The sequence below is a fragment of the Talpa occidentalis genome, unplaced genomic scaffold, assembly GCF_014898055.3.
Source record: "Talpa occidentalis isolate TD23 unplaced genomic scaffold, MPIMG_talOcc4v2.1 talOcc4.17, whole genome shotgun sequence".
Lineage (NCBI taxonomy): Eukaryota > Metazoa > Chordata > Mammalia > Eulipotyphla > Talpidae > Talpa > Talpa occidentalis.
In genome coordinates, this window is record NW_023601754.1 from 11,017,895 (window position 1) to 11,042,958 (window position 25,064).

At 44.8% G+C, this 25,064-nt stretch overlaps 1 protein-coding gene across 9 annotated transcripts in view; it reads left to right on the forward strand.

Moving 5' to 3' along the window:
• The window catches only part of HYDIN (HYDIN axonemal central pair apparatus protein), a 415,526-nt gene that overhangs the window by 234,184 nt on the left and 156,278 nt on the right, over positions 1–25,064 (forward strand). For 8 of the 9 annotated variants that reach the window (XM_037516090.2, XM_054696975.1, XM_054696976.1 and 5 more), the window contains 7 exons: positions 3,662–3,885; positions 7,940–8,007; positions 13,710–13,945; positions 15,220–15,320; positions 17,580–17,715; positions 20,093–20,257; positions 21,524–21,676. In XM_037516090.2, the coding sequence (XP_037371987.1) occupies positions 3,662–3,885; positions 7,940–8,007; positions 13,710–13,945; positions 15,220–15,320; positions 17,580–17,715; positions 20,093–20,257; positions 21,524–21,676 (1,083 nt within the window). Of the gene's footprint in view, positions 1–1,622; positions 1,677–3,661; positions 3,886–7,939; positions 8,008–13,709; positions 13,946–15,219; positions 15,321–17,579; positions 17,716–20,092; positions 20,258–21,523; positions 21,677–25,064 lie in introns of those variants that run through there. The other variant, XM_037516092.2, reaches the window with a different exon arrangement.

A 25,064-nucleotide genomic window follows, 5' to 3' on the forward strand; every position in this document is an offset into this window, starting at 1 on the left:
TAACCTTTCAGCATTTGTGCTAGTTAAGGGAGTGCTATATAGGGCCACAAACAAATGCACAAATATTCACTATCTCATACATGATAGAAGTGGACTGTATCGATTACCTAAGCCCTAAACCAGGCTGGCAATCAGCAGCAGATCGCCCCCCTGTAGCTGAGAACAGGCCCCTTTCACCTCAGCGCTGCTGCACCTAACTTGTGGACTGCAGAACTGGGGTTTCAGCCATAACCTGGCAGAGGAGAGGGCGTGCAGGAAGGTGTGGCAGAGGTCTGGGTAGGAGGCGACGGGGGTCACTTGCGTACAGCTGAGTGTAACCGCTCGCATGGCTAGGCCGTGCAGAACCGGACGTAGAGGGCACAGGCTGGACTGTGCCACGTGTGTTATGTAAGCCACACAATTCACGCTGGCGGGGAGCACTGGGTCGTTAGGGCGCTGTGCCCTGTGGGAGAGCAGGGCCCTTAGCTGACCTTTCAACTGCTCGCTTGGCACTCAGCGTGGGCAAATCCAGCCTACAGCAAGCACAGATTCAGGCCCCCTGCACTGGCATGCAAGGTTGTGTCTGTGCTGTAGCGCCCCCTACAGTGCATCTCGTCCCCATTCACTCAGTACCCTGGGCCTCCGTGCAGTAATGCAGAAGGTGAATAGCGAGGTTACCTGCAGGGGGAGGTGAAGTGTACCTAAGAGCCCAGTTGAAATGAAAAAGCCAGGGCCATCATAAAATGGAAAGGGGCATGACTGCCATGTGGCATTGTCTTTTATTGCTGTGCAGGAAAAAAAAAAAGGTCATTGAGGGAGAAGAAAAAGCTACAGTCGTTCTTACAAAATTGGTATTTGTCTGTAATTTATCAGCACAGATTTGATGGATGCCATATCAGGAAAGGACGGTTAGTTCAGAGGCAAAATGGATAGGGTTTCCCCAAATGGAGTAATCTTTTCTTGCAAATTTAACAGAAGTGTACTTTAGGCTACCACTTCCCACCCTCCCAGATTTGAATAGTTAAGTAAACCACAGGCGGCTAAGTCATTGTTAAATGAGGTGCCACATCGGACTGGGCAGTTTTCAGAGCCATGCAGTGGCAGAGAAGGACATGGTAAGGTGCTTCTTATGGGAATATTTTGCACTCTCTGCGTATTTAACGCTGATGCCTCACTGCATCTCTCTTTCAATTTATTATGTTACCTACTCGAGACTAATTTGAATAGCTAGCTGGAGCCCTTCGTCATTGCTGAGCTTAGCAGATACTTAAAGAATAAACCATAACCGCAAGAGGATACCCTATTCCCCAGTGTAATTACAAGGAAAACAAATGAGAGGTGACATGCTATTACAATTTTTTTGCACTCCAAGGACCTGGACTGCAAGGGTAAGGGTATTCCTGGTAATCTAAAGTCTCAGAATTATATCCTAAATGGTTTGCTGGATTGTGTGTATACAAGTAGGTACTCCATGTTTTTCTCTGTCAGGGGGAAAAGAATGGCCCGCATTCTTTTTGAAAAGGAAAAGCTGGTACCTTATACAAAATCTCAGTAAAATATAGCTGTTGCTCACAAAATAGAGAGGCAGTTATTGCATCTTCTCAGAGAGAAGAACAACCATCCTCTAATTCACCACAACCACCTTTGAGCTGTCTTGAAGTCACCACTAATGCATGTCAGATGCTTCTTCAGCACAGGTAAATTCTAAGTCCATTCTGTGTGGCTCTGGGGGTATAAATAATGATCACTCACTTAGAAGCACTCTTTTCCAGGCACTGTTGTGAGAGTTACATAAATTAATAAGTTTACTCTTCAGCAACCTCAGAAGCTAGTCGACTTCCATTTCACAAATGGGGGAACTGGCGCACAGAGACACTAAGTAGGTTGTCCAAGGTCACACAGCCAGTAACTCAGTGGCAAAGCTGGGATTAGAACCCAAGTAGTTTGGTTTCCAAGTTCTTGGTGGTAGTCACTTTTCTACTTGTAAGTAACAAAAGGTGAAGCATGATTCTTACTTCCAGGAAACTTATAGCAGGCAAGGGGAATAGGAAATAAACACAAAAGTGAGTAAAATGCAAGTTTTGGTGTATTGTTCACTTTTCTTGGCGAAAGTGGTTGTCTTTCTCTATTCTACAAAAGCTCTTGGTTCTTTTTCTCATCTTTCTGCTTCTAAGTAGTAACCTAATTAGTAGATTAGTAGTAATAACCTACCCTAACCTCAAAACAGGAATCTAGAATAGTTGACCACTTTCTCCTCTGCAACCACTTACTCCCTAGACATTTGTTCTCTGGTTTCTATAATCAAACTCCTTTGGAATACCCTCTTTTTCAAGGCCAGGAATGACCATCAATGAAAAAATCTGCACACAAAAATCTGCAATGTTTTTTCAGAACTTACTCTCCTTAATCTCTGTTCCCATTTGACTTCTTCTAGAAATTATCATATGACTTCTATGTTCCCAACTTGCTCCACATTTCCTGTACCTTTCTGAACGTGTCTCATGATTGCCTGTGCATTCTTCTTCTCCAGGGCTTGAGTATGGGGAGTACCTATGTCAGAAGTGCTGTCCCCTTGTTCAGGTATAAGCGCTGGTGAGGAATGGAGACTGTGGCTTGGAAGCCCAGGAATAGAACTGAGTGGCTGTAGTGCATGTTCATGGGCAGGAATAGTGGCGAGGGGAGCAGGAGACTGAGTGAGCTGTGAAGGTCTCTGAATGCCAGGCATGATCTCTTCACACACACACAAACACATATGCACATACATAACTAGTTAGCAGGCAATGGGCAATGATGTGCTTCTAAAACACCGGTGTGTAGGAATCAAACTTTTCCGGGGTAAAACAATTGCTTGCAGAAGAGTCCTCAGACAATCATCCATCCACTAGAATCTGAGATGAAAATATCCCAACAGGATGCAATCTAACAGTATAGTTGAGAGAACCCTTGCTCTCTCAGTGATGTCTCCTGTATATTCTTCAGGCTACACTATCAACATAGGCTTGGGTGTAGGCTTGATCCTCTATCCTGACCTGCTTTTTGTTTTTCTGGGTGCTTAGTTTCTGCTTCCCATGCTTATTTGAGAAATACCTGCCTCCACTTGTTTACTTTATTGAGAATATTTTCAAAAAAAGTTATTTCTTTGGGCCTCCCTGGTGGTGCAACAGGTTGAGATGCAATCTGTGGAGTTATCTGCAGCCACTGCAGCACAAGTTCAATCCACAGCCAGGGAGCTACCCACATGGCACAGCAGATCTCTCCTGGCTCACCCGCTGCTCCCCTTAGCAGTGTATTTCAGTCAACCCGCCTGTTCTGCTCCTCACTCTGGTGAATCCTCTCACCCCCCACACCTCTGGTCTGTACCCCAGTTCTTGTATGCATAAATAAATAATCTTTAAAAAAAGGTATTTCTTCGGTAGATGTAATTAGAATCAGGCTTTCTAGCATGAGTATAACACACCTGACAAACTCCGTTTTAAAGAGAAGACTGAAAACACAGTTCTTTTCTGACTCAGGATTCATATCTTCAAACAAAGTTTCCATTTCTCCCCTGGAAATTTCATTTGGTTCTAATTCCTGCAGCTACTTCTGTGTTGGTATTAAACAGTACAGCCATGTGATTTTATGGAAGTGTATTGGAGGCCCATTGTTTACTTTTTCATTCTTTCCTTTTTTAAAAAAATAGGCAGTCCTCTCCAACAAAGGCAGCATCGATGCCCTCTTCAACGTGGTGCCTCCGACTTCAGCTTTGGGGTCCTGCTTTGTTTTCAGTCCCAAGGAAGGTATCATCGAACCAGGCGGAGTCCAAGCTGTCCAGATCTCCTTCAGTTCTGCCATCTTAGGGCACTTTGAGGAAGAGTTCCTGGTCAGTGTCAACGGCTCACCCGAGCCTGTGAAACTGACCATTAGGTAAGATACACCTATAACCAACATAGAGTTGATTGAAGCTTTTACTTACTGCCTTCCTAAACAGCAAAACTAGATCACATCTTGGATCTCCATAACTGTCTTCACTGATATGAACATATCAACATAACAGTATGTTTCCTACTGAACACACGTAACTTATTATTGTGACCCAGATATCAATGCCGCTTTGGGACTTAGTTTTTCTGTACTCCGTAGCCTTGTGTAATAAGGACTTAAACATTAAACTAGTTTTGGGTTATTTTCTCTGTTTGAGGATGTTTAGGGAAAATATGTCACCACAGTAACACCTGGATAAAATTACCCTCTTCACTAAGCTCTGGCTGCATCATTTTCTCGAAACCTTCATTTCCCATTTTTACTATGAGGAGTTCTTTAAATGTTCTTACTTGTGATGCCTCCAGGTATTGTAAGCGTCCACTTATATTGTCAGTCAGCCAAGGCTAGACACTTGCAGCTTTTGTGCTTAGAAGTCTTTTGGTGACTTCTCCAGCTGCTTGTGATAATTGAGTGACATTAATAGCAGCATTCGTCCTCAGGTTTTAAAAAGACATTCTCTGACCAGCCCTCTGGGAAGATCTATAACTTTGGTTCCTGGTGCTTAGAAAGACATCTTTAAAACACATTGCACTGATTCTGTTTGGATTCCCACAGTGACAGGTTGTTAATTACCATGGCAGTCTCTAGTATTATAGTTACTGCTAGCAAGCCCCCTCCTCCTCAGAGCCCCCTGAGGTCTCTCATGGGTTCTGGGGATAACATAGAAAAGAGACAGACACATGTGACCTAAAAGATCCTAGGAAAATCATGACCTCTGTTGGAAACCCAGACTCTCAATATCAGTTCAAAGGTGATTACCATTTCTTCTCAGTTCTTCCATATAAGTATCCCTGAATTGTGAATTGTGTCCTTCAAGTACCTCCTAATACTCAGCACCTCAGAATGTGACTACACGTAGAGATAGGACCTTAAGGAAGATGTTTAAGTAGAGTAGGATCATGTGACTGGATCTTAACCCAAGATGTCCCTTCCCTTTCAAGGGAAGGCATCAAGACAGACACACATAGAAGACTTGTGAAGAGAAGGTGGCCATCTTCAGAGTAAACCAACGCTGTGGCACCTCAATCCTGGCCTCTAGCCTACAGAATTGTGAGGAAAATACATTTTTGTAATCTAAACCATTCAATTGATTATGGCTCCCTCACAGACCAGTACAGCCCCTAACACTAAGTAGAATGGATGCTTGTGCCTTAGAGGCTTGGGCTTGGCTAAGGCAGCCTGCCACAATTGTGGCCTTTTTTTTTTTTTACTCTCAAGATTTATCTGGAACGTTCATAAGACATTTGCATTTTTCTTCACTAAAACATCTGTACTTGTGTCATGAGGGAAAAGCAGGGTTGCTTTCCAGAGATATAGATGAGCCGTGCTATACTGGCCCATTCTTGACAGCCTTCAGGAATGCACAGACTATGGGAAGGGGCACCTTTTCACATTCTATGAATGTCAACCCACCTTTAGAACAATGCACAGTTCCTGACAACCTGTGGACGTATTGATAGTTAGGAGAAGCAGGAAGCGCAAATCTGAAAATGCAAGCTTTGTCCCCCACTGAGGGTCATCTGGTCCCTTGAGGGTCTTTGATAAGCTCCAGCAGATGAGCTCTTGAAATTTCCATTCAAGTCAAGGATTTCTGACTTTGTGGCATCAGGAAGTTTAGCTCAGACTCACGAATGCCCTCCACAGCATTAACTTTGATCTTATGCCTTTGCTAGGAATAGGAACACTTTCTTGGGCCTTAGGACCCAAGAACTCTCTACACAGTTAATGTGGAGGATTCTGAAATTTAGTTTCTTCATCTCATGTTGTCAGGTACAGTTTCCTTAGTATCACATAATTTTCATTAGAATGCCTTGAAAGATCAGAGCAGTTATACTTTTCCTGTATCTATTTATTCCTGCAGCTACATGACACAGGTTTTAAGTGGTTGGATGAACAAGTCTAAAATGAATATAATTTTTAAAACTACTCACAAGCATCTTTATTCCACCCTATGGTAACATATGTATTGTGTAAATTTTTTATTTTCTTATGAATACTATTCAGCAATCAAAAAAGATAATTTGTAAAGTTTTAACCATAACATTGATATTTTGCACTCCACTTGTTCTCTTGACATAATAATTCAATCATTCTATCTCTTGGTCTGTGAAATTTTAATTTTAATAGACTATCAATTCATGAAGGACGTAATCTTGGCAGAGGCTGGTGCTCAGCACCCCTTTTAGAATTAATGTGACCAAATCTCTGTCCAGATGGTGTTCAGTCGCAGCTCCTGTAGTGATCTGTGCCTTTGAATGAATGTGACTTAACGTTGGCGCTTTCAACTTCTGTAATGATTAGATGACAGCTTTGTGCACATTTGTGAGCCTCATTCTCGCTTTCTTCTGCCTTTTGTGCATTTCAGACACTTTTGATCAATTTGTTACTTTGGCCTCCTAAAACTCCTTTGACAAGTAAAGCATCTAACCTGTAGGCTTGTTTGACTTCATGCTCAACTGGATCCTAATTCCTTGCTGAGTCCCCCACTCCCTTTGAAACCACTCTGCATCATTAGCATGGGATGGACTAGATGGTTCTGAGGCAGGTTTTTAGAACTGAAACTTGCCACACTGAACCTTTGCTGCGATGGCTCCTCCCTGGCTTCCCACACCCTCTCACCACATTATACTCAGCTCTGAAGAGCTGGGAGTGTCACTAGGCTGCAGTGCATTCCACAGGTGTGACCCACCTATGTCACCAACATCTGGAGCTGGGTAGGTCAGGAGACTCAATGCTTCACGTGTTTGCTGATAACTTTTTAAAGCTTTGGTGCAGAGATGGGGAATTATTTCCGTTCTTGCCTTCGACCTAGAGATTTTAAAAGACAGGGATCATAGCTGATGTACTAGTTTTCTATTGCTGCTGCAACAAATCACCGCAAATTTAATAGCTTAAAACAATACGAATTTATTCTTTCACATGTCTGTGGAGCTGAAGCCCAACATGGATTTTACTGGACTAACATCAAGGTGTCAGCAGGCTGTTTCTTCTTCAAGAATCCATTCCTACCTAACCACTTTCAATTTTGTGAAGTTGTCACATTCTTTGGCTCACTGGCCCCCTCGTGTGTCTTCAGAACTAGTGACGGCTGGTGGGGTCCTCTCTTTGCATCACTCTGACCTCCTTTTCTGCCTCCCTCTTCTGTGTTTAAATAGACGATGATACTGGGCTCATCTGGATAATCCAGGATCAGCTCCCTATCCTAAGATAGTTCTCTAGCAACCTTAATGCCTTCTGCTACCCGAATCCCCCTTTGCCATGCAACCCGGCACATTCACAGATCCAGGGGATCAGCACATAGTCATCCTTGGGGACCATTGCACTATCTACCGCATTTGAAGTCAGCCACACATTGTAGAATCTTTTATTAATTTTAAGCTAGAACGTCACCCACATATCACGAAGCCTTGCCCTGAGAGAGAAGTAGACTAGCATTTAGAATAGGGGCTACCTATTCTGATCCTCTCTCTTATGCACAAGAAAAAGAAACTGAGGCCTAGAGAAGTAAAGATCACAGCAAGCTGGAGGTAAGAAGTGGATTAAAACAGTTTTGTAAAAGTGTGGGACAAGCAATGGTTAGTCTTCCAAGTCTATCATTTGATCAGATCTATAATTTTATTTCTTGTCTGGGTTAATAGCTTTTCATTCGTATTAACATTTTGTGCCACTAGTCCTTAGTTTTGAGATCTGTCTGCCCTTCCTCATCCATTAATAGGAATATGGTGCTAAGTTAATCACAGCACCATTTACTATCACCCAGTGGTTTGAGTCTTGAAATTCTTGAACCACTATTATAGAGGATCATCTTATTGAGTTTTTAAGTCCTAGATTGTAAAATTGACTTAAAGCCAAATTATGATTTTTAGCAATTCCTGATTGTTACCTTGAATTCACTGGGTCTCCTCCTCACTCCTCCTATTTGTGTTTCTGCTTCCAGAGGCTGCGTCATTGGACCCACCTTCCACTTCAACGTCCCTGCTCTGCACTTTGGTGATGTTTCCTTTGGTGAGTATTTTTCCATTAGAAATTGAGTAGAATTACTTTTCTCTCTACACAGGAAGAGGAAAGGTGACAAAGAACTGCTCACCATATTTTATGTCTAATAGCTGGGAGGGTCTTGGATGGTTCTCTCCTTCCTCTCAGCAAGGAAGGATGACATCTCAGTGTCATCTCCTAGTTTATATGTCTATATGTAGGTTGGACCTGTCCGGGGCCTAACGAGCTATCAGGCCCACCGTCCCCACTCCTGCAGCAGTGGGACAACTGAGAGCCTTCAGCCTCACTAGGCCTCAGTGGGCTACCTGCTCCTTCTGAGCACTCTGTTTGTTTTCGGATTCTGACCTGCCAGTATCTGTCTGGCTGTACAGCAACCTTTTCGGAGAGGCTCTCAGGTTTAAAGGGACCGAGGTTACTTGCTACAGGCCTCATGTAATCATGAGGTTCTTTAACACAGAGATCCGGGTGATGCAAAGGGGGACTCCACCAGGCATTGCTGCCTCTGAAGACAGAGGAAGGGGCCCATGAGCCAAAGAAATAGAGAGCGTCAAGCAAATGAAAAAAGCTTAAGGAATAGACTCTCCCCTAGAGCTTCCAGAAAGGCCACTTGGAAGAGAGATCTGTTTTAGCTTAGTGTTGGAGATTGGCATTTACTTGCTTAGAGATGAAATCTAGATTTGGCATCAGGGTCTCTTGTGATTCATGATGTTAGGATATTAAAAATACCATATAGCAGGAGGAAGGGAATAATACTGTTGGTTGGTTTCTAAAATGTTTCAAATCTAGCCATAAAGTTTTCCGTGGTAGGATTAGGTGATGGATGACATAGCTAGTCATCAGATGGACTGAAACCATAGTGGCATGAAGTCGGTTTACAGAATTTGGGTGGAGACTATCCCTGAAGGAACATTGAGGCATTGATAAATCCTCGGATTGGTCAAAGAATAAAATGGTCCAAGCAACAACTGATGTGCCAGGTGATAGACCAAAAGGAGCGGGTAAGTGTCTGCAAACCCACTATTTTTCAAGAGGCAAAAGAGTATGTTGAATGATAATAAGGAATTTGGAAGAATCCAGGCCCTCGGTAGACTTGACTGTTGGAAAATTTGGACCAAGTAGTTAGCGTTTGAGCGCAGTCTTGTTGGGGTAAATGTGTGTGTGTGTGTGTGTGTGTGTGTGTATATATATATATATATATATATATGGCATGATAGTTATCTCTTCCATGGCACCTTTGTGGCCAGGTATGAACTGAGAGCATTTTACTCAAGGAGAAGCAGCTAAATTGACTTTCAGGAGGGTGTAAAGCAGGGAGTCAGGGGCAAAGCTTAGCTGTAACGATCATAGAAAGGTCTCAGAAAGATTGACAAACAAGATCACTGTAGGACAAGCAAAACCTAGATGCAAGCAAGTTTTCATGAATAGTAGTGAGGGAGCTGTCACCACGATATCAAAATTGTGTAACCTCAAGACAGTAAACAGAGAATCATAATGGAAAGGATAAAGAAAAGAAGTGTGCAATGGAAAGTATGAGAATGAGTATCCAGCAAAATCATGTTCCGTCAGCCTTGGGTACAAAGTCTGCTTGTTCTGAGGAGCTTGGAATAGCATTCTATTACTGATTGATTTCTGGAAGTTTTGGTTTTTCAGAAAACTTCCATTTAAGATCTCCAATAACAATAATTTTCATACACCTTCAGCCATTGCATTGATTTTTGTAAGGATCTTACTTTTTTACTGAACCTTTTTAAATTGAGGTCACACTGGTTTACAACATTGTGTGTGATTTAGAGGCATAGAATCACCCACTGCAGATGTATGTTACACCACACCCACCACCAGGCACCCTTGGTCCTCCACCATAGTCCTGTGTGCCCCTTCTCTACTTTGATGTCCCCCTCTAGTAGCCTCAATTTTACAATCAGATTTCTAAGATTTGTTATTGCTTTGGGATTATCTGACCATTTGTTTTGTTTCTCTGTATTCCTCATATAAGTGACACTATCCTGTATTTGTCTTTCTCCTTCTAACTTATTCCACTAATCATAATCCCTCCAGTTCCATCCATGTTGTGACCAATGGCAAGGTTTCATCTTTTTTTTTTTATTTTATTTTTTTTTTTTTTAGTGTAGCTGAGTAGTGTGCATACCACATCTTCCTAATGCATTCATTTGTCTTTGGGCACTTAGATTGTTTCCATAGCTTGACTGTTATTAGTAGTGCTGCAATGAACGTAGGAATGCACATATCCCTTCAAGTTAGTGTTTTTGCATTCTTCAGGAGTGGAATTGCTGGATCATATGGTAGATCTATTTTCAATATATTGAGAAATCGCCATACTGTTTTCCACAGAAGGCTGGACCAGCCTACCTTCACCCTCTTTTTCTCCACATCCTCTTTGAGGGGTTTCTTACTCAAAGGTCACCTCATAAATTAACTGCAGTTGTTACAAGGCCCTAAAGGCCCTAAAGGCCACTGGTGTATTTTTTTCCAGAGTACTCATTGTTGAGGTTGAAAGAAGGGAGACTTTTCTGAGGGTGAGTTTTTGTTGAAGGCTTCTTGAACTGACAGCTGAGTTGGTTCTTGACAACATTTAGTTTTTATCCACATGAAGCAAACTTGATTGTGATTGGTCAGACACTTGTGATCACATGGCTAGTTACATAAAATGTGAGTTCCAGAGGGAACTAACCTGATTGGATGGCCATTAGAACCAAAGGTAAAATTCTGCAGCAGAGAACTCCAGGAACCTCTGAGCTTGACCAATTTAAGATCAATAATACCTTCTCTGTGCTCTATGTTTGCCAAGAATTACCCATTGGGAAATTTTTGATCAAATGGTTGACATACTATGAGATTCTTTGTAATTCTCTAAGAATTACTTCCTAATTCCTTCAGGTGGGAAAGTTATATCCTACAACTTCTTAGTCACTGTTCTGGTGGTAAGCTTTCTCTGTAGGAAGGCTCAAATCCACCTAAAGAATTTATAGACAACCACAAAAATATATTCTTAGCGGTGTGCCTTGGGAATGGTCTGTTTGTATTTGAAACCCATGTCCCACTGCTGTTTTCCTGAAATATGGCTTTAATGTGTGAAGGAGGAGCCAGCCAGATCCCAGTACAGAGGAGAGAGGATCCCATCATCTCTTACTCAGAGTTATCTTGTCTCTTCTATAATGGGGTCCGTGGTTTAAGATTTTTGTCAAAGATCAGTTCTAAGAGGGCACACCATTGCTGTCACCTATCAGAGACATTTGAAGTGGACAGAGAATTCCAATTTTAGAGAATATTTCTTCTCTAGGTAGAAATCCATGTCCAGAATGGCTTGCATATATGTGCTTATTTATTTCCCATGTTCTGAACTGTTTCTCTAGACAACTACAAAAAGGCAACCTGTTTTATACAATGACCTGCCAACATATTTCCCATTGCCTTGTTGAGATTTTTATTTCACTAGAGAAATTAGGAGCCATGGTCTAAAATATCCCATGAATCCCCAAAAGTCTATCAATCATAGTTTTAATGTTTGGTGATGGATATTGCTTAATCAGTTTAATACTGCCCTTAGCCAGGGTCCATTCTTTTTTTTTTTTTAAGATTTATTTATTTATTTATACAAGCACTGGGTACAGTCAGAAGTGTGGGAGGGTGAGAGAATTCACCAGAGCCAGAGCGGGGAGCAGAGCAGGCAGAAGGACCGAAGTACACTGCTGAGGGGAGCAGCGGGCGGCAGGAGAGGTCTGCGTGCCATGTGGGACCCTCCGCCAGTGGTGGGGAGCAACTGGGGATGGAACCGGCGCTGCAGAGGCTGCGGGCAGCTTCGCAACCCAGTTCTCAACCGCTGCGCCACCGGGGAGGCCCAGGGTCCATTCGTTAGAAGAGAGATCAGTTTCCAAATCAAGTACTACCTTTTTGTCAGAACTGAAGTTTTTCCTTTCTAGCCATATGATCTTTAGCTCCTTGTTTCATTTAGAATTCTTCTTAGGGGCTTTCTAGGTCAAGTGAAAATACACATGTTGAGTGAGAATCCAATCTCCTGAGCATGTTGTCTTCTGAATCATTATTTAAGTACTGGGACAAGTACTTAAGTGCCTCTGTGAATCTTGGAGGCATTCTGTCCAAGTGTGTTTTAATTATTTCAAAAAAAGATATAAATCTTGAGTTTTTATATACCAGATGTTAGAAAAGGGAGAAGAGAGGTCTACACAGAGAAGTACTTGCCTTCAGAGGAAATGAAAGTCAGAATAGCATTTGGATCTGGTACAACTGGAAGCCCAGGCATGCTGTTCCTATTTACCACCCCTTGGTCTATAATAATTAGCTAGTGTCCTTACTAGGCTTCTTGACAAGCAACATGGGGGCATTAGTGGTTGTTGTGCTAGGAAAGTTCTAGCTAGGAGTTCAAAATAGGCTTTATTCTCTGAAAAACCAGCTTCAGGGAAGTTGCCTGAGCACTGGTTTGGAAGGACCCATCTGACACTTTGTAGGACCAACTCCTAATAGACCTGACACTAGAAGAATGTTCAGCCCCTGAGGGAATGGGATGTGCGGTTTCTAGAGTCACTGTTGGACAAGCTCAGAGAAGGCCAGTGTGGTAGTTATACCACACTGAGAATGACTCTTGAGCAGGTTCTCTGGAATTTCCAAGAATAACCCCTTAACTGCACTTAACCTGGCAATTCTTATCCCATGAACTATCTCTTCCACATATAATAGATCAGCAGGGGTGGTGTCACAAAGGATAACTGCATGGGTGTTTTCACCATCCTCAGGTCCAGACAAAGGCTCAGACCTGAGGAGAAAAGTAGATTCTTTCAAGCCCCCCACCCACTGCCCCTGGCTGCTGCCACACTGGGTCATACCTCCTAGAGACCAGATGTGTTCTATTGCTATTGGGTGAGAAGCAGAAAGGGCACGGTTAACCTCTAGGAGAAATACAGAACTTGTTCTGGCTGTAGACAATTCTCCTTCTGATAGTGGTAGCAGATACAGCAGCCACCTCAGGGATCCACAATCAGGACCCAGTTTATTGTTTGCCAGGTGAGGAAGAGCCACATCTCTTAGGAAAGGAACACGGGTCTCATTGGCTAAATGTGGGGAGTAAGATAGAACATGCAAAAGTAGTTTTGTCTAAGAGAGGTAGAAGCCCAGGCATTAGTCTCTGACTGACTCAGAAGCAGATGGTGTAGTCTCTCTCCTAAAGAGGCTGCTGTTCGATTTTGTGCCGTCAACCCTGAGAGCGTGAGCCTCAGACAAGTCCAGGATAAGTTATATAAGGACTTGGCCGGCTTGGGGTCACCCAGCGGGTAAACCCTCACAGCCTCCTCTTTGTACCCACACTTGGAAGATAAGAAAAACAAGCATGGGTTTTTTTTTTTTTTTTGAAAAATGTATTTCTATGCCAAAATTAAATGCAAGTATACTTCTGGAAGACTACTCAGCAAACTGATAATAGAAGCTGCCTCTCGACAAGGTTTGGTTTATATCTATTGCCATAGTAAACGCAGAGTAAATATTCATGGGATGAGTGAAAATTGTATGTACTGATCACACAGTTGAAAACAGCGCCAGGGAGGATTGGAGCTGAGGAAGGAGTGATGAGATGCAGAGACTATTCATTGAGGAGGTTGGGTGGTAGCTCAGGGAGCTTGAGGTGAAAGGGAGGCCATTGTGGAACTTTCATTTCTCACACCTCCTATTTCTTTTTCCAGGATTTCCTCAGACTTTGATGTGTTCTCTCAACAACACCTCCTTGGTCCCCATGACCTTCAAACTGCGCATCCCTGGGGATGGCATTGGCCATAAAAGCATTTCATGTTGCCAGCAGTATTCCAACAACAGGAGACTGTCTTGGGACAGTGATGAGATGCCCACAGTGAAGCCAAAAGAATTCACCATCATTCCTGACAGTGGCACCATTCGCCCCCAGGGATTTGCTGCTGTCAGGGTAATGTGAACATCTCCTCCGGGGGTTAGGGTTTCCATGCATGAGTTGGGGGGCACACAGCCTTTTAGGCTGCATAGTTGTTAGTGGAATTGACAGGGGAATTACTGTGGCGGTGAGTTTATTTCTCTTTTACTGAATAAGGCTCAGCCTGCATGTCACTAGCTTTCCAATTATTATTTTTTGGCCTCTCTGATTTAGTGCAGAGAGATTTTAGAAGACATTGCATCTATCCAGCAGTCTTCTGCCAGAACCACTTGTTCTCTGCCTTCTACCCATATCTCCAACACATAAACAAGGGTTAGAGTCACACCAGGACTCGCATGCTGGGGCAGCTACTTCTCCCCAAATCTGATAGATTTTCTTCCTGAGTCTGTGACTCCATCTTCACCTGATTTTACTTTTGTATTTGGAAAAGCTTTCTCCAAACTTTAATTTTCCTCCTGGATCTGCACTTGAACCGGGTCTGTCTGGACTCAAATTTACATCCAGGGATTCCCTCTGCAACCAAAAAAATTTTAATTAGTACCAGATACATAATTTATAGACAGAAAAACCTTAACCTGTGCCAGAAACTGTCTTCTAGACTAATAAGTATCTCTTCAAGTGTAAATCATTTCAAAGCAATTAAAAATTGTAATGAGGCGTTCAAAAGCCTAAGTATAACATTTCACAACAGCAACTAAAAACAGAGAGTAAACTATTCCAACCAGGTATGGTTCTCAGATAGGCTTTTCTTCGGAGCTTCCTATTTCCTGTTCTAATAATGAATTTTGAAGAGGGGGGCTGGCTTGGAGGGGCATGAGAAGGGCAAGATTTTGGTAAAACAATGACTAATTGATTTCTTATGCCATTTCCAGGAACTGACACAGTTGTGTTCATTTATTTTGCTGTAAGAGAAATTTAGCTGTAGTGTTTTATTGGTATATTGAATTTTCATAATTTATGTAGCCCAGAGGCATAGGGAACAACTGCAGTCACAGTAATTAAACTTTGTTTGCTGTTGCTCAGCCTTCAGGGTCATTTCCCCCTCGTGCAATTCTGTGGCTTCTTTGCTGCAACCTCTTCTGAAATGAGTGCGCCTATGGTACTAAAAGCCACTTGGTTCCTGGAAAAAGTCAGCATGCCCTAACTTGTTCAGCCAAAAACATCACACGTGCTGTGTCCCAGGAAGCACTGAAAGCCACACTGGTCATTTAGGTGCTGCTCTGACTCCTTTCCATCTGGTGCAGACAGCTGGCCTTGTGGAAGAGCACTTTTCACCTTTTTCTTTGCAGGTGACCTTATGCTCCAACACTGTGCAGAAATACGAGCTGGCCCTGGTGGTCGATGTGGAGGGCATTGGAGAAGAGGTGCTGGCGCTCCTTATTACAGCCAGGTACCCTGGGCACCAGCCATGTCTCCCTGCTACCCCCCAAGCCACCAGGAAGGGCCTGTCATTCCAGCAGGTGACATGCCTGCAGCCACTTCACACTGGATTTGCTCTGCCTTCCTGGGAAGGGAAGCTGAGTCTGATAAATGACAAAACTTTAAAGCAGTCAAGGTTTCTAGAGCACCTTTGGTAGAGACCAAAGGGATATGTGTGTGTTGCAGTCTTAGGAACCACAGCCCTCACTAATGGGGCTCACTGTTCATGGAAGTAGAAAGATGTGAGCAGGAATTTGGTGCTCCAGAGGTGGGCGGTGGAGAGCAGTGCTCCCAGCCCTAGCTGCTTGGCAAGACATTCCACCTCTGGGACACGGTGGCGTGATGGGAAGGCAGGCTGCCAGCAGCCCCCAGATGAGGCACCTCGGGAGCAGCAGGATCCCCGGGGCCATCAGCAATTCCGCTCCTTTCACTGAGGTGGGTTCTGGAGTCCGGTTGAGGTCGGCCTTGCCAACTGCTGAATGCCTCTCCTTGACTACAGTCCAGTCTCTCTGATGAAGGCTGTTGTGTCATCTGCAGATGATGGCAGTGACCCAAAATCAGATCACTGGCCACATACACTCAGCAATGCAAACGGTGTCTGGGGCTAGGACTTTGCAGTGTGATATGAAAATGCAATCTATAGGAAACAGAGAAAGAGACCTCATCATACTCTGACAATATATCAGTTCGTAGAATGTGGGACTCTCACTTGTGAATGGGAGGACGGTGTGCCTTGATGAGGGAAAACTGCCCCCACTTCATGTGCCATGGGCTCGGTGAAGCCAAACAGCAGCCCTGAGAGACCTTGAAGGTCTTCCTTCCAAAGACACAACTGATTTTTCTGCTTGTTTAAAAACAACAGACACTCTTTCATCTGGTCTTCTTTATACCCAAGTTTTTCCATTTGGTCTAGGATTTCTTTTCTGTGTGGGGTTTTCCTAATACTTTTCAGTCCCTTTCTGACAATAAGAAATCCTAAATTTAAAAACAAAGGTCCTAAGAGACTAGAAATTTCATACTATGTTTATTTACTCCAGGACCCAAGTCACATTCTCGAAACCCTCTCAGCCACAGTGCTTCAGGTAGGAAAAAGGCAGCTTTATAAAAGCCACTGGGTCATCTGACAACTTGCATTCTAGCTAAAAATGAACCCCCATCTGGAACTAAATGTTGGGGTTAGTAAGAATCACTTTCATGTCATTGCTCTTGGTGTAATCTGTAGGATAGTTGCTTTTTGAACTTGATCCCTAAAGTAATTCTCCACGGAGTCACCCTCAATGGCAGTGACTGCCTGCCATGTCCTCCACTCTGCTTGATCCCCACTGAGCCAGCCCATGTGGGACACTAGCTTTCTCCTTCACTCACCTCCTCTCCTGCATTTCCCACAGCTCCCTAGGAAGCGTTAAAAATGCTAACATCAGTTCCCAGAATCACCCTTCATTGTACCTCTGGGCAAAATTGGGGGGGAAAGCAATTTACTCAAGGTGATCCAGGTCACACTTGGCCAGGTCAGTCCTTGGCCCTGGCTCTGTCCGAGTCACGCAGGGTGGCGTGACAGTGCGCAGGGCAGAACCAACTCCGAGATGCACAGACACAAACTAACACCCAAGTCACCTAATAATAGACCAGCCACGCACATGGGGCTTCAGTCGCTCCCTCCCCCGCACACAGCTCTCCCCGCTCCACGCCATCCCTCCATGCTGAGAACCGCTGGCAGGGGGCCGGTTCTGGGTGCACAGCTGCCTGAGCCTGCTGATCCAAGACAGCTGTTCTGCATAGGAATTAGAATTATCACCATGATTTAGATGGCGGGAGCTGTTGCTAGTCCTCAGGGGCCTCTGACTGGTCCAAAGTGTCACAGCCAGTTGGACCCCTGCTGGTGGCTCTGGCCCTGTTTGTCATGGAAACAGATCCACCAGCCTAAGGAACGCGTGGTGAGGGCCCCTTGCGAAAAGAAGGCCGAATCTGAAAGACAGTGGAAATGTTAGTCATTAGCCCGCAGAGTCAGCTGTTTAAGGAGTCCTGCTTCTAGCCATTTTTTGATTAAAAAGCGGTGACTGGGGGCCAAGAGAGGGCAATGATAGGAGAGAAGATTTGAAAATGATTAATGTAGTGATTAGAGATAAACAATGGTGTGACAGTGACTGATGTGCCTAACTCGGGACTCTGTGTTCTCGGGGTGTCAACAAGCTCTGTCCTCTTTAATTCTTTCCCGGGTAACCCGGAGCAGGTGTGCCGTGCCTGCCCTCCAAATGGTTAACACAGAGGTGGACTTCGGGCGCTGCTTCCTGAAGTACCCGTATGAGAAGTACGTCCAGCTTGTCAATCTCGACAACATCCCAGGATGCTATGAGGTCTTGCCGCAGGTGAGCTGCTCCGGCCTCCTTCAGAGTCAGCTCTTCAGTTGGAGTCCCTCAGTGAGAAAGGAAGGCCTTCTAGAGAGCCCTGTTCCTGGACACAGGACCTTTATGCAGTTCTGGTTTTCAACCCTGGGATACTCTGGGGGTGGGTGACAGAGCTGCAGCTGGGTTGCCACCTGTGTGGGTGAACAACTGCAATGGGAAACAGTTGTTAATTTCCCAAGGGATTTGCCTTTGCTCAAGAAGGGAGAGGATCAACTAAACCAACACATGCAAATAATTCCCCATGAGTTAACCCTCCGGGGGAAACGAGGCAGAACCGGGGGTGTTCATTTAAGTCCTTGGCTGTGACTGGAAGGGCGTCACTAAGATGCAGTGATGCACTGTTTATAATTGGGTGTGTTGGACCAGAAAGCTGGAGAGCAGAAAGGAGGAATTGACCATTGATATTTTATGAATGGACCTGTCTGTATGCCACGGCAGCCGGACAGGTGGGATACCAAGCAGGAGAATGTGTGGATAAAGGATTCAGCAAGCTTTGTGCAGAAGGAGTCACGGAAGGTTACTAAGGGATGCAGTTTTCCAAGAATGCATTTGGGTTTAAAATTCAATTCTAAAAGCACAGCACTCTAGTAAAAATCTATGCCCTAGACAGTCAAGCCGGGGGGTTACTTGGGTCCAAGTTCAAAGTGAGTTAAAAGATCAGTGTGGGGCTGCCAAACCAAGGCAGGCTAGAGGCTGCGTCAGGGAGACACGCAGTCAGCTAGGGAAGGCCGGGACCGGCCCAGGGTGTGGGAGGAAAGAGATAGTGATCAAAGGAGTGTCAGAAATTTCTTTTCAGATCTTGACATTAAAAAGAAAAGTTGGAAACTTGAAAGAAAATGAATTGTGTTTGCAGCTACCGGGGTGGCAGTCTACGGCATCTGGAAACAAGTCACATGAGGAGCAGAGGCAACATTTAATCGGGAGCAGAGAAAGCTTGGCCGGGTCGAGCTAGCCAGCTGTGTCTAGTTGAAGGTCTGCCGTGTAACAGAGGGAATTAGGATTAATCTCTCACCCCCTCTGAACTAAAGCTATAAGTCAGGGTGGGGGATGGGAGATAGCTTATCTAACTTTGAGATGCTCAGCAGCAAACAGCCACGGTCACTTCAAGAACTGAGAGCTGAGCCTGTATTGGGATGAAGGGGAAGCTATTCTTGCATGGTTGGGTTGGGAAAAGGTAGGACATTTGCCTGGAGGACGTATAAAGAGGAGCCCAGAACTTTAGCATCGAGAAAAATAATGTTTTCATGCATCATTTTAAGAAGTCAAAATACCAAGAAAAATCCATAGTGAACAAAATATGAAAATATTAGATAAAGACAAGATCAGTGCTATTGCCTCTCCCTTTTGCTGAGGCTCTGGGCTGGGGGCAGAGCGCGCCACTCAGGCAGGTGAGTTAGATTAGACCAGCCACAGACAGGCCAGAGTGTTCCAGAGGGTAAAACCTGTACACCTGTCCTTTTCTCCCAGAGCCGAGCCTCTGAAAAGTATTGCTCAGAATCACCCAAACTAAGTTGGCCACAGGATTTTGACGGTTTTATTTGCTGTTGTGACTGTTGCATAAAAGCTGTCGATTCACCATAGGACAGGACTCCAGGCAACTTCCCCTGGTTACACTGGTCAACGTTCATTCATATCCCCCAACCTGTCTCCCCATTTAAAAGATATGCGCTGAGTGTACATTTGAGGCCAAAAAAAAGCAGGCATATTTTGAGGAGAGGCCAGGTTAGGTCCTGAGCTCCCAGTCATTGGAGAAAGACACATAGTGCATGCTGTGAAAGAGGACCACAGGGTCTGCCCAGCACACAGGACCCACCCCAGCTCCAGAGCACTGAGGGCACTGGGAACATCAGGATGAGGCACAGGGCAGTTGACAGGAGAGGGTTTTCCTGGCAGCATCAGCATAGTGAAAAGGTTGGAGGTAGGATGGAAGGAGTGTCTCATGCTCAGGAGATGCCAGTGGCCTCTCTGGACGAACTGCAAAGGGACAAGGCGGTAGGGATCCAAGCATGGATGCATGAGGCTGGGTGCAGGAATGTGGGGAGCTGTCATCCTGAGCTAATTGGTGCTGTGGCTCATTTCTGCCTCTCGCTGGGTTGTGCACTTTGGGGGTGTTTAAAGGGTACTTAATCAAGCTTCCTTTTTGGAAGGAAGTTTCCAGAAACTTCCTTTTTGGAACCAGGATGCTGAATCAGGATGTTCATCCCCATTTACTTGCTTGAGCAATATCTAAAGGACCTTTGTGGACTCAGGACAACATACGTATCAAAATAACCTACTGAGCAAGGCGTTTCACGCAGTGCGGCGGGCGGGCTAACCTCTGACTCACCTCTCCCACCAGGTGCCAGAGGACTCACCCACCGTTTTGCTCTCCAGCCCCACCCCCTGTGGGATCATCCCTCCCCGCAGCACGATCCACATCCCGCTGGCCCTGGAGACCCAGGTCAAGGGAGAGCACAGGTCCACTGTTTACATCTTGACCTTCGGGAGCCGGGACCCCCCAATGGTGAGTGTGTTGCAGTTATAATGACATGGCCGTAGTTAGTTTCTGTCAGGTGTTTCAAGCCTCCCCACTTAAGGCCCACACCACTTCCCACCTCCTCCAAATGGACTTCCAAGTTTTACAGTTCCAGTCTGCAGTCTCCAAATATGAGTGCTGGTGACCTTGGAGCCTCAGGTGCATCTAAGGGGAGCGACGTCTCCTGCCGGTCTCCTCTCCAGGCCGATTAATCAGTGTCTGAGGGGAGAGGGCCACCCCAGTCGTTCTGGACCCAAGTGGGGTCCTGCTAGCTGACTGCAGGTGGACTCTAAGGTGGGGTTCACGCCCCACTCACAAAATCTCTTCCTGTGTAGTCACTGGACTCAAGGCCCAAAGTGACCCGCCGAGGCTCTCACAGCGTAGGCTCGCTCCAGGTAAGAGGAGAGGGAGACCAGACATCTCTCCTCTCGGCGGCCTGAGCTCTTGGAAGAAGTTGCCCACCAGGCTATAAACCCCTGGACACCTGGCTTGCTTGGCAGCTGCGTGATATCAGCTGCATTTGTTCGAAGAGACTCCAACTGCTTGAAGTGTTCTAGACCGGGAGTATCTCTTCTGTCTCAGACACCATAGTTGAGTCTCCTGGCTTACGAGCAGCGTTATTAAGGGAGGTCAGCCCCAAGATGCCATGGTCCAGGTCTTGCACTCACCCCACTGTGCCCACTGTGCACACCCCTCAGAGGTGGCTTGCTGAGGAGGCAGCATTTCATGAAAGAAACGGGCACCCCTTTCCTCAGGCAGACAGTCCCTGGCAGAGGGCACAGGGAAAAAAGGGGAGCAGAGCAAGTTAGATTTGTCAGGTTGGTCATCCCCAGTCTGCACAGCTGTGCACCGTGGACAGCCCTGTCACGTAACGCAACAGAAGTGGGACTCTGTCCAGCTACACTGACGCGCAAGTGTCAGCCCTTCGCCCCACGCTCGGTGTGCTCGGGCCACGGGCTGGCCGGCTCATGGAGCTAGGTGGTTCCAGTTTCCCTCTGCATGGCTTTAGGCTGACTCAGGGAAGTGGATTGTCCTTCTTGATGGGGAACCCCAGTCGGGAGTCACAGGACTGGCCCAGCATGGCCACCTCTGTCCCTCTGATTACAGAGTCCAGATAGAAGGGATGTCAGTTCTAATAAGTTCGCTTATACCCCGGCTTTTTACAAAAGGGGTGCCTGGAAACCTGTTTCAATTGATTTTATGCGCCAGCCTTTTTCAGGTACTCCTCTGTGCTTTCTCCTGTGTGCAATGCAGGTCTGTCACTTAAAGAGCATCGGAGAAGGCCCGGTTGTCTATATTTATCCTTCTCAAGTTGATTTTGGCAGTATCTTTGTCCTGAAGGAGTCCTCCAGGATGCTCAACCTGTTGAACCAGTCCCTCATCCCCGCGTCATTTGAGGCACACATGGTGAGTAAACCGTAGGTTGTTGTGATGGAAACACAGCTCTGCCTCTGTCACTCAGGCAGGGGCCCCAGTTCTGCACTAGGCTTTGGACATGATCACCAGAAGCAGGGACTTGCATGGTTCAACCATATTAATCTATGTCTTCCCATCTCCAGTACCTCTGTATCGATTTTTTGTTGTTGTTGACCCAGGAACACAATTTTCATGTTATTTGGTAATTAACTTTATTATAATCCTGGTTCAAAAAGATGCTTCAGAGGTAAGAAGCTCTCCTTACTGAACTGTACCTAAGCCCACCTCCTCCAGAAAATACTTTCTAAATGTCTCTGTAACTGAAAGTGCTTTCTTATAGTTGAACACTTTTGGCTAGAACTTTGTTAGTATGCTTATCCTGTTTTTGTTCTCTCTTCCTTCTAGCAATATTTTAACATAGTTTATGGCAACAAGATGGAATTTGCCAAAAGTAGCAGTTAAAGCAAACAGCAAAGCAAAGATAGACATAAAATGGTTCCAGAATTGAATCTGTCTCATTTCAGTGTATTTCATAATGGCATTTAGATCTGCTAATCTTCAATAGACTAATTTTTTTAACAGAAGAAGAGTGACTTTTTTTTTTTTACAATATTTAAAATTTCCAATCCAGTAATTCAAAGTATTCTGGAGGTTAGAGATTATTTTGAAACTTTAATATGACATTTTAAAGGCTAGCACTCCCCAGCCTATCTCCAATTTTTTAGAAATTGAATAAGAGCTAACATTTGGCTTCAGCATTTGCTAGCTACTTCTGAAAAATCAAATATTATTAATTTTATAAAGGCCACTGTCAGAAAGAATAGGACCATAGTTTCCTACTGACTTGTCACAGCTTATCAGATTCATTGGTGCCAATTAGCAGCCAGCCATTCATCATTATCTTTATTCATTTTCATTATCATTTGTTATCCCTCATGCAGGCAGACTTTTCCTGTACAGTCACTGCTCTTTTTAACATGAGCCTGTCTTTTCACAACCTGTCTTTTTCCAGTGTCTTGTGGCTCATGTGTAAAGAATGTTTATTAATACTTAAAGGAAAGCCCTATTGAAGAGGCACCTTTGCTGGTCTTCGTCCAGTTGGCAAGCGTGGGCGTCGCTTAGGAAGTGTTGCTTCGGGCCGGTTGTATCTGTGCAGAGTTGACAGTAGTTAAGGAGGAGAGTCAGGAGCAGTGCAGGAGGCTGAGAACTGGGCGTGGGAGGGCCCAGGTGGATTACGGGAGAGAGCTGGGCAGAGACCACCAAAAAGCCTGGTGTGATGCAGCCTCCGCTGCCTTCCTCCCCCACTCGCCTTTCCCTCTGTTGTCTCAAGACTTCACTTCTTCTGGCAACTCTTGGTACATTTTGGAAAACAAAAGGCACATCGAGGATCTGTCACTCTTTAATATGGCGCCACCATCGGGTGATCTGACTGGTTAACTGGGACCTTTCCTCTCCTTAAACGTGTCATGGTTCCTAGCTGCGATTCTTTAATATCATCTCATCAGCCAGCTCTGCCCCCAAGGAATAACGTGTGATAAAAGCGATCAGTTGTGGGTTGTATTTTTCCTTCAGTTCTCTCTTAGAAAATTGGTGTTTATGGAGTTGATTGCTGGTAAAGCATGAAGGTGATTTCCGCTGCAGTTCTCATAGGGAAAAAATCAAATTCCTTTCATATTTCACCTGGGATTTTTGATGGATATCCTTGTAAATATGATGTTTGAATATTGTAGGAATTTGGGATTAGGCTTAGAAATTTACTACAATGGGAAGAAATTGAAATACATTTCACCTTGACATACAGTCCTGAACTTGCAAAGTCACCCTTACAGAAATGACCGAGTATTGAGGGAAGAGTTTCAATTCATACTTGTTTGCTCCCTGACTAAGCTCAGCACCCAGGTGGTCAGCTGTTGACTGCATTTCATTTCTAGCTCACTCCAAGGTAAGTGGGGCCAAGGGCATAGTCACCCCTCCTGTTATTACTACAGATTCAGGTCTGAAGTCCTTTTCTTTTCCCTCTGGGTGCCCTGATAGAGGGTCCTCCTCTCTCTCCCCACTGGCTGCTGCTGAAATCAGCTCTCCCCACCCATGGCTCCTGCTGTCTGTCGTCTGTCCATCGCTTCGCCTTGTGCGTGGTGGCACAGCACGGCCCCTGCTGTGATTAGATTGTCCCTCAGTGGGGAACAGCCATGTGATGTCAGCTGGAGGGTCAGGAGATGGGAAGCAGGAAACCCACCTTCACTGTGATGTTGGGGAGATAAATGACACTGAGAATGGCTCAGAAATAAACACTAGACGACAATGATTTGTTTAAAATGGAAATCAAGTTGTACGTGGAGTAAAGAAACAGTAAAGATTTTTTTTGCCACTCCATTAAAGTCTAACTTATGAGTATACCAAAAAAAACCAAAAAACAAACAAAAAAAAAAAACAACTTAGGAAAAGCAGCATGCTCTGTGACCTGAGGCAGTGAGCTTTGTGCTCTGGAAAGCCCAAAATATCAGTTCCCGGAGCACTGGCTTAATTTGGATTTAAGCTGAGGAATTCAAAATAATAGTCACCTGTGATTTTGAAGAGTGAGAAATCAGAATGTGGGAGCAGAATGTGTGCATGGGGGCTAGGTGTACACAGCACCGTAGCAGGAAGAGAGCCCTTCTCTTCAGTGACAACAGGAATGGCGGTCTCCCCTGGGCCCCGGGATCTCAGCACTGCTGGAAGTTGGAGCAGGTGCACCACCCAGCACTTGTTTGGAAGCTTCTGGAATCCTTTTCCTCTTCCTCTTGGTTCTGGTTCAGCCAGGGGTCCCATCACCTCAGGCACTTGTGTGCAAATGTCAGTGACACCTTGGGTTTCTCTGGCACTAAAACATATTCATGGGGGGCATCTGCCTCTGTGACTTGCGGGAAAGGCCATTGGGTAATTATATCTTTAGAGTTTCTGGGATCAGGAAACAAGAATTCTGAGGCTTCACTTGAGCACAGTCCTTTGTAAATGTTGATTTTCTCATCACTTGCCAGAGCCGTGTACAGTGCTATGGCATCAAGGAATTTTCCAGGCTTTCACATCTTTTTTTTTTTTTAATAATTTATTTTTATTTTTTTTTAATTTTATTTTTATATTCCCCATACAATTGCAACCCCCTTATTTTGACCCCAATCCCTCCTTTCCCCCGCCCCCCCCCCATTGTGTGTCTCTGGTTCATAGTTGTTTGTTGATTTTGATTTTTTCTTTTTTATAGTTATTCTTTTTCCTGGTCCCTTATTTAAGTTTTCTAGATTCCTGCTATGAGTGAGACCATCCGGTATTTTTCTTTTTCTTTCTGGCTTATTTCGCTGAGCATGATCCCTTCAGCTCCATCCATGTTGCTGCAAATTGTGTC